Source organism: Fulmarus glacialis, unplaced genomic scaffold (genome assembly GCF_000690835.1).
Source record: "Fulmarus glacialis isolate BGI_N327 unplaced genomic scaffold, ASM69083v1 scaffold722, whole genome shotgun sequence".
Classification (NCBI taxonomy): domain Eukaryota; kingdom Metazoa; phylum Chordata; class Aves; order Procellariiformes; family Procellariidae; genus Fulmarus; species Fulmarus glacialis.
Window position 1 is genome coordinate 31,632 of NW_009195723.1, and position 10,257 is coordinate 41,888.

Genomic DNA, 10,257 nt, shown 5'->3' on the forward strand with positions numbered 1-10,257 from the left:
ACGAGCAACCCACGGCGGAATCCAACAGACCATAGAAAGCTTGACCCAACGAAGCTGCCTTGCTTGAAAGAAACAAAAATACAAACGCTGCTTCTAAATCAAAGTCCGCAATCTCTTTCCTCATTTACCCCGTTAAGTTAAAAGAACAATCAGGTTTGTGGTTGGTAGTAACATTATACCCCATGTGTAAGGCCTCATTTCATCAAACAAGCTCTAGGTTATAGGACTATAAATACAAGGTTGCCTACAAGCCGTCAGTTCCTCACACCACAGTCTGTTGCCAGCGTGTCGGTGGCAATCTGCTTCCAAAACATGGACATTGGACTGTACACTAACGGCAAGCTTCATTCTCCATAAGCTTTGGGGTCAGAGGGTGCACGCTGGAAGGGGTCACGTATTAACACGCGGTGCGGAGTTTTGTTTTCTGTAAGAAGATGGAGTTGAGTTGGCCTGGCTGGGGCATCTCCTTCAGCCGGAGTCCATAGTGAAGAGCTGGATGTCATGCGGGTTCCAGTACAGAGCCACAGCGGAGTTGTAGACCAAGGACCAAACGTAGGGGATGAAGAACTCCTCAGGTTGCTCCTCCTCCACATACTTGAACTTCAGCTCGGGGAATTTCTGCAACAAGAAACCAAAGTCCGCTAAGGGAAGGCTTGCATGTCTCTTTGCAAACATGCAGCCCACGTAAACACTGAAGAAAGAGGTCTGGTGAAAAAAATAATGGAAGGAACCGAACCATTAGACCCGAAGGAAAATATTTACAGGATAAAGAGATCATTTATAATTTCTTCTTTGAACTGAATGCTACGTTGGCATGTTGTATTCAACCGTTTTACCGTTGGTCACACTCAATTTGCCTGTTAACAAAGACTAAACATGTGAATCCTTTACAAAACACAAAGGTCTTAAAGAAAACTGTCATTTTTAGTAGCCCCACAAAAGCCTTCTTGCTTGCACACGTACAGACCTGTTTATTGCAGTTTTCCCTAAAAAGCACTTTGCTATTAATTGTACTCAGCTCCATAGCAGGAGAATCCTTTGGGAAGGTCGTAAGAATACACAGTCTGTGATACGTTTTCAGGAACCCAGTGTTATGGCAAACGGACTAATTCTCAAAGACTTTATGTATGTAGAAGTTTCCAGGAGAGAAATGCTCCTCCTCCAGGAAGCATGGTGGGAAGCGTGTCTAGGCTCCGTGGGTGGGCTCCTGGGGTCCAGGAGGCCACTTCCAGTTTTGCTACAGGTTTCTCTGTACTTTTGGGTAGGTCATTACCTCTGTGCCTTGGCTTTCCCGTTGCTGAGGAGCACACAGAATGACTCTAATGGCATCACTGCGGCAATCAGAGTGCAAAACCCTGCAAGCTCCTCAACTGCAACGTGTCATGCATCTATCCCACTTCAGCCTCTAAGGCTGTAGCCGCAAGACCTATGCACATAGGCACAGGCTATTGCCCGTCCACGCAGATACCTCCCCCTCCTGGAAATTACAGGCTAGACAATATCGTTTCCACAAAAGCCCTGTTTTTCAGTACCAGCAAAGTACTTTCAGAATTAACACGCATCAGATGAGCTAGCCCAGCCCATCCTAACTGGATAGACATGCTACTTCCTCAATTTTCCAATTTTCTCTCACTTCTTCCCTCCCAAAGCAGCACATACACTGCAAACCCACTGCTTTTGCTTTCGGTAAGCGTGTGTTTTGGGGAAGAGCTGAGCCTACTTTTGTACTGTGCTCTTCAATCATTTTATCTACTTCTAAACGTTGCCTGTGTCAAGAGCTTGGCAGAGTCTCAGATAAAAGCCGCATTACAATGATCACTGGGGTAAGATAAAACATGACCCATTTTATTATTTATAAGGCTGTGGCTAAGACTAAGAATAAACTCCATGGTGTGACATGATCAGAACAAGCACAGCAATGGCTAAGAAGCCTCTTTGCCCATTAATAATGACGGGATACCCTTCATCTTTCTTGAGCTCAGAGTGTCCTGTTTCCTTGCGTTAGGGCACAAGACCCTTCTGGCTGGAACAGTCTCCTTTGAAGTGGCACTTCGTGGCCACTTGGCTTTCAGTGGCCAAGTTATACACGCTCAGGTTATTTCTATTCTTGGAGTCATAAACCATGGAAACTATTCTACTCCTTCCTTGTGTTGCTGCTGTTGCTAGAGCAGTTTGGTGTAAGTACTGAGCGTACAATTACACCAAGTCATAAAGGTGCCACCTGCATTGTGCTTTACGAGGAACATGTCTCCATGGACAGCTTCATTCAACCACATGCTATCTCCTATGTTGGGCTCTGAGCAACCTGATCTAGTTGAAGATGTCCCTGTTCATTGCAGGGGGGTTGGACTATATGACCTTGAAAGGTCCCTTCCAACCCAAACCGTTCTATGATTCTGTGATTGATGAGGACATCGGTGTCACCCTCCAGTAGCTCCAACATTCTGGAGCTGCTGTGGTTTGGCTTATGTTGGGGTCAGGTCCTTCACCACAGCTCTACTTAGCTGGATGCCAATATTTAGCCTGGGAGGGACCATTTTCGCCATCGGTGTGGCTGTCATTGTACTTGATGACTTCAGAACATGTGGGGAGCTCATCCTTATAGCAGTCAGGGAGGGAAGGAGGACAGTATTGTTTCCAGCACTATTACTTCTGCTTAAGGAACTAAGGCAGCTACAAGATAAGATTGTTAAAAGCACTTCTGCATCTAACTTCTGTTGAGTTCAAAGCTCAGAACCTCAAAGGTACATCAGCAATTTTCATTTCCTGCGTCAGACATGCAGTTTGTGGTAGAGAAGCTCTCCCATAGCCCTTTTGTGCCCCTAAACCATTTTCTATCACCTCTCTACAAGCTCTCTCCCCAAGTCTGTTGTGACCAGCCTGCTTCATCTTCCACATCATTTTGCTTCCTCGCTTTTAGTTGTCTTGCACCTATATTCACCCCCATCTCGTAATATCCTGTCTCCTAGTCTCCCATCCCCAACTCCCTTCCACTGTACCTTCATGGTCTCCCTTCAGCATATCTTTCTGTTTTGTACTTGCACAAGTTTTCTTTTTTCTCATCAGCCTTGTGAGATCCTCCTTTTCATTAACATCCTCTATCCCTTCCCATCTCGGCTCCAAGTCCTCAAGCCGTGCCTGCCTTCCCTCTCTGCCACCCCATCCCTCCTCTCAGGACACCACGATTCTTTCAGCAGGTTAAGCCTCACTCCAATCAAGCCCTCACGTAGACATTAAATTTTTTTTTTCTTTTTTTTAAAACTGATATTCTACTCTGCTTATCCTCAGTGTAATCTTCCCCACTTCCCTCCTAAATGCTTCCTGACTTGTGGTCAGTGTAGACAGGAACACGTTCAGTTCAGCATTGCATCAGCAGAATGAATGGTTAAACCTCATGATTAAACCACTGCAACATTTCCTAGCAGAGAAAAGCCCTTACACAGCTGTCATTCTTCACCCCAAAGGTGGCTGTATGCCAGTACTGCAGCGTGTAGTAGTCCTTCTGGGAGGGAAGGGGAAAAAAGTGATTAAAGATGCTAATTTGAGTTGAATTAAACACAGATAAGTTTTTTCACCTTCAGGGTCACAGATTATAGCTACTGTTTTTGCAGACACTCTGGGAGTCCAGAATGGTCCCACTAGTCTGGGACTATTCTGGACTCTCATGCAGCTTAATGAACATCTTAAGCTTTAAAACAGTAGGTAAAATTGTATTAGAAATTCCAATAGCTACATCTGAGATGCTCAGCTCTTACTATCCCATCATCTCTCAGCTGGAAGGACAGCATAAAATAAATCAGATAGCATTCATATTTTCAGGCAGTAACAGTCATGCATTGATTTTATTATTAAGCCTTTCTTCAGACTGATCAATGTTGCCATCTATTGTGATCGTACCATAGCAATTTAATAATCAATTTGAGATTAAAGACTGTAACTCACTGCAGTCAGCCTGGACTCTCTCACACTCAACATATGCCTTGAACAGTCTGCAGGTTTATCTTGGGAATGTAGACAAGGATAATGAGATTTTTAAGGGGAGATATAATATACGTTGCCATTACACACACGCAATTTCAAACGTATCTTTATAAAAAGGAGGTAAATTATGGCAGAAATTATCTTTTTCTGATGGTCCCCCTGAACAGGGGACCCAGGGTAGTGCCATGCATTGCTAACAAGACATGGAGAATTTGACTTCCAGGTCGGTAAATCAAAACTAACTTCTTTAGATGACTGCAATGATCCATGGCTGTGTGGTGGCCATGTTTTCTCATTCATTAAAAATGAGAAATCCTGGAGGCCCAGCATGGAGAGACCTTCTGCACCAGACTGTGTCTTGCAAGATTTACCACTGTTAAGATAAAAAACTACCCATACTGTTTCACTGTTAGAGTATTCACTGAAAACAAAATTTGTTCACATTCAAAATCATCAAGTTTAAGTCACCTCAAAATGTTTCTTATTTATCAGGCTGACTTTAACACAATTTATAACAGCAAGGGTTAAACACCATGTAAAAAACTAGACCAATGGCATAAAGCTTTAAGATTTTTGACAGGTGGTAGTTCAAGGAATGTTTAAGTTCAGCTCTGTGCCGTTTATCTCCTGCATGCTCTGCTTCCAAATGAGTGATCAGAAGCTTTTGCCATGTGCTGCAGACATACAGGAGATGACACCAAATGAATGTTTCAGGAGAGCTGTAAAACAACCAGGTCAGAGGAGTCTCAGGGCACTCCCAGAAAACACCCCAGCCAGCACCGGTGAGGGTTTTATCAAGGTTAACAAAATTCCCAAATTGGCATGTCGAAGCAGCAAGGTAGAAAACCATTTTCTTCTGCTTTGCTGCTGTTGGGTCCAAATTAATCCTGGAAAGGCATTTGCTCCCCAGCTGGTGACACCAAATGAACCTGATTTTTAGCACTTTCTGAAAAGAGGGACCACTCTAAGGCACCTTAAATGGCCTAAGAATAGAGGAAAAGTCTTGGCATGCGATAAATCATCCCTTTTTTTTCCTTCACAGCCCTATTCGTTCAGCTTGATGGTGTCGAAAGATGTACAAGTTCTTCACTACCCATGCGCTTCGCTATTTAAGTTTTTGAACTCATTGCCCTGACATAAATGGGTCCAGCGCAGCCATTATTTGCATTTCTCTCCAGTCATTACCAGAGCAGAGACAACCCCAGCTAGTTTAAACCAAACCAACCTGAGACAGTACTTGAAAACTTGAGAGCCGGAGGTAACACTAAGATTTGAACTGCACAGTTTAAATAGAGACACCACTTATCAGTTCTGGTCAATCAACCTACCACAGCACCCTATCTTGTTTTCTTCTGCCAGACAAAGCAGAAGTCAGATTTAGTGGTTGGGACGAGGGTATAAACTAGACAGACCAAGAACTTTGCAGACTGTCTGCCCTGTCAATCATATGATTCGATGAAAAACCACAGGAAGTCCGATGAACAGATGCAGAACTGAACTGCAATAACTCCCCTACCGCAAAAGTTCAACAACATCAGGGTTGTGTTTTTTTTTTTTTTGCAGTTAACGATTAGGAAGATAGCATCACAGCCAGCCAACAGCACCTGGCACGGCTCCAGGCAACTCAGTGGCATTTGAGCTAGAAGACTTGAGCCGTACATTAAACAAAAAAACCCCCTTCCCTTCACAAATGAACCATCAGAGTTGTTGTTAGGCTGCAGTGTCATGTCAGTGGATGATCTCCGCTCAGATGACATAAGCAAGGGCAGATGGAGCTGCTTTAAGAGCGATGGAGCGAAGCTATGTCTTTGCTTGTTCAGAGATCTAGATGTTTGACTGGATGAAAAGCAACCCTCATCAAAGAAATGGGGCAGTTGTTGTGGAAAAGAAAGAAATCAAAGAATTGGATTAACATAAAACGGGAGAATCCTCTTTTCCTCGAATCCTCGGTTAGAAACACTTGGTTTCTGAAACAGCAATCCCATGTGAGTCAGTATTTTCAAAAACATGTGACTGGTTTAGGAGAAAAGTACCATTTCCAAAGGAGTCTGAACACATTTGAGAGTCAAATTCACATTCACTTTCCATCAATCTCAAGCTTCAAAGTCTTTCTGAAAACGGGATTTGTGTGCATTTGAAAAGCTTACCATGAGTCTTGTTTGGTAACCTAATGACATGCTGGCAAATTAATGTGTTTCATATTGCTTCAGCTAAATATAGCAATATTGCCTGGGGAGCACCTGCAGGATTGGATCTTATTAGCAACACACATAAACTGGCAGAGGGGAAAGGAAAAAAAGAAAAAAAAAAAAAGGGCTCCGACAGCACCATACCAACTCTTCATTATAAGTGCCATAACGAATATTTATCCCAGCAAGGTTTAGTTCAACGACCTGCCGTGCACCAAACATACCAACCTGTAAGGAGTTTGGGCAGAGGAAGAACATTTATATTTGTCTGCAAAATCCACAACGCCACTGTGAAAATCTGGTCCCCAAAATCCCCATCTGAATCAAATTAATGGCCAATGATCTTGAAAATAATTCAACAGTCACGCCTGGTACAGATATACAGGCATGTAAACACTGATATATTTAATTTTTATATAAATACAAGCACGTAAGTGCTTTGACAGAGCACAATTTAGGGAAGAAAATTTCTCAGTACTTGTTCTAAGATACTGATAGATTGAATTTTTGCAATTATTTAACTCTTCCAGGGAGATAATCCCATTTCATCTTTCTCTGGTTCTCTTTGCATTTACAGTGCTTCTCTTTGACTTAAGACAGAAAGTCTATGTGGCTTTGGTGAAATATCTGTACGGGCTACACCACACCTGCCCGATACCATCTTTGTCTCCTTCTCAGGCTCGAAGCACAGCCAGCCCAGCAGAAGATGATGGTGGGGAGATGAAGGAAGGAAACAGGAAATCTGCTAGAGTAAGCACGAGCTGCACGTCTTGTTCAGAGATCTGTGTAAGGAATAGGTGCAAATTTAAAGACGCAGAAGAAAACAGTGGGGTGTCAGGAGGTTTTGAAAAAGAAAACTCAAGACGACAAGAAGAGGTTCAAAACAACCTATGCACGGGCTCAACATCCCCAGTTTAAGCAATCACATGAGCTGTAGCAGAAAACAACATGTTTCCCAGGGAGTCAAATTCAGTAAGTAACCCATACTCAACTAATGAGATACAACCTTCCTGGTCCAGAAGGGCAGGGAAGTTTATCTATAGAGAGACAACTGTTTTAGCAAGTTAGGATCATTGAGATGAGATTTCTGTTTTCAGATCACTCAGAGTAAAGGTTTGTACAACCACAGCTGCGGGAAAATAACCGCTCGGGGAGCAAACGGTGAATCTGCACTGTAAGATGTGAACTACCACCAGAAAAGCAGACGTGCCTCTGGTGAGAGTTCAGCAATTATAATTTTTTTTTTTACAGCGTACTGAGAAGTCAGGTCAATTTTGGAAAAATCAACAAAACAGCTGTGCCTAGATGTTTATTGGTAAAGACGCAATGATTTAAAGAAGTGAAATATTTGCAGTAACCCTGCCAGGGTGCAAAGCTTTGCGGAGTACCACATTGCTAAAAAGAAAAAGATTGCATTTCTTTCTAGGATAGGTTGGCAAACACTGACAGCTTTACAGTCCTTCTAGAGAGTCAGGGATGCACGAACATACACACTTGTTTCTTTTCCTTACAGCTAGGAAATATTGCTGATGTCAATACCTCCAAATCGTGCCACAGAAATTATTTTTGTCTTAATACCAAGTCTTTAATCCGTACAAATTCCCAAAGCACTGTACAAAAGTATAAATTTGAGCTTTGGATGAGGCCAGGTACCCACTTCAGGCTGTCCTGGGTCCACCTCAGAAACACCTGACCCTGGGCTACTTCTAGATAAATAAATTGGACCACTGGTCAGCAGCTTCTTCAGCAAACCCGGCTGAAAACTTGCCACCTGAAGAGCTGATCCAGAGAAAAACTCTTAAGAGAAAAAAAGGGGATCCCTGCTCAGCTTTGGGGATACTGTGTCTACCTGGAGAAATTTCAGAATGGGAAAAAAAGATTAAGAAGATGGTGAAAGCCTAAAGCAAGACTCACGTATTATGCACTGTTAAGCATCATTAACCTCTACATAACATTGTATGTATTATACGTATCTAGTCACAATTCAAGGACTTACAGTTATAATTATAATTTGCTTCCCATGTCAGGATTGTTCTGTATACCACGTTGTCTAGGTGGGTACAGATCTTTTCAGAACGTTTCCAAGATGACAGCTCAACAGCTAGGAGCCAGACAGAGCTGTGACTTGCTGCCAGACCAGAGAGAGACAGGGAACTGCAACAGGAATGTTACAGGGACGTTTGCAACACTGCAGAAAATAGAATATAGGCTGGCTTTGCCAAATAATATGAAAAAAAGAACTAGAGACCAATATATGTAATTATACTTTAAGCTTGAGTATGAAGGCATGATGCGTAGATGAGGTACCATCAACAAAAAAATAGAACTTTCATCCACTTCAGGGCTTAACCTGAAACAACAATAATTCTTTGAAAATACAGAGACCTTTTAGAAGAAAGAATGTAGGCATGGGATCTGAGCAAAAAGTGAACAACCTCAAAATTTTAAAACTGAAATAAAACTAGCCAAGAAAAGATTTAAACACCTGGAATGAAGAAAGCTACTGGCCCAACTCACAAAAATGGTTCTATTGCCTGACCTCGCTCGAGCATTCGCAATCCTGTTATGTACCTGCACCGACTACTCAGATAAATATGTAAAATCCTTTGCGTGCTTTTGAATTTAGGGAATTAAAATCTGAAAACCAGAATAATCCCTGGACCCATTTCTCAGTAGCGTTAAAGGGCACCACTGCACAAATGGGGACGAACCTACCAACTCAGAAAACTTTTATCAATATGAAGTGGATGTGTAAAAGTCTTCCTACCACGGGATTTGTAGAAAATGCTCATTTCATAACAGCAGACCCTATTTTTACCAGTGCTAAGGAAGATGCAGATGAGTTTAAGCCCTTCCTGTGTTTCAGCTCACAACCCATCTTTCCTTAGAACAACGTGCAAAGCTTTACACAGGAGTGAAAACCAGTACGTTTGCAGCAAACATTTTTGTTAAAACTGGAATGGATTTAGAAATCACTCATTCACTGCCAACTTTATACAGAAGATTTCTATAGTTGCTAAGAAAAGGTTACAAGATTAGGTGTAGATTTTGGACATTTTACTCTGCTGCAACTCACAATTAGGTCAATGATGCTTTAGTAGTACCCTCAAAGAAGGGCTTGGACATCCAGGAATTTCAGAAGTCTCAGAATTAAACCCCGCAACCTTATAAAGACTTCCCAAATCCCAAAATACCATTTCCCCCCCCGAACGAAGCAGATTCAAGGCTGAATTTTTTCTTTCCAGAATTTTATGAATGAGACAGTTGAAAATCAGCCACTTTTCAAGTATGCTACATGTAAACTTTAAACAAAGAAATTGGCTTTAATAACTCAGTTGGGAACTTCTCGCTTACTTTTACGTATTGTGTGAATCAAGAAGGGGGGGAAAATCAACTCTTTGAAGGTCTCAAATAGGGCAAAAATTTAAGTTGTCCTAAATCCGTATGTGCAGTTTGGATCACTCTGCCAAAGACAGAAAATACGAAGTTTAGCAAGCAAGTGAAGGCAGGGGAAGATCGGTGACGCACAGGCAACCAGCAGACCTGCGAGAAGCTGAGATGCTTGGTCCCTCCAGAGAAAGCTCACGGTGCCTTCAGAGTCCCAGCACCACTGGGTCAGTGGGGAAACCCTTATATAAAAGAAAAAGGGCCTTTTATGGTTCAGGACTTGCCAAAGATCAAAAGAATTCCTCCTATACAGTTTGATTATTTGCAACAACGTGGAGAAACTCAAAGGAGGGTAAAACAGGAGTGAAAAAGGCAAAGTATTCTCTTGATAAAGACAGCAGAGAATTAACTATCTGGGCTACAGAGTCTGCTCCAACTTCTGGATAAAAATTATAGATCTGTATTCCCTTCATCACCCTTTTTTTAAAGCAAAAGCAATACTGTAAATGCCAACCAATATTCCAGTTTTCACATCAGAGACAACTATCTGCTAATTATTCTCTGAAAAGTGAATTGCACGCTTTTAGTCTAATTGATATAATTTATTAAACTTTAACAGTGAAGAAAAACTCACCTGAAAAGTTTTAAAATGGCCTATGAAGCATATGAACAATGGAGGGTTTGGAGAAAATAATCCTGC

General features: G+C 42.1%; 1 protein-coding gene across 1 annotated transcript in view; it reads right to left on the reverse strand.

Moving 5' to 3' along the window:
* Nucleotides 1–363: 363 nt before the first annotated feature.
* Nucleotides 364–10,257, reverse strand: part of DYM (dymeclin) — a 136,333-nt gene continuing 126,439 nt past the window's right edge. Inside the window, exon 10 of the mRNA XM_009588166.1 lies at nt 364–618. Coding sequence (XP_009586461.1) covers nt 469–618 — 150 coding nt within the window. The 3' untranslated portion in view covers nt 364–468. The remainder of the gene's footprint in view (nt 619–10,257) is intronic.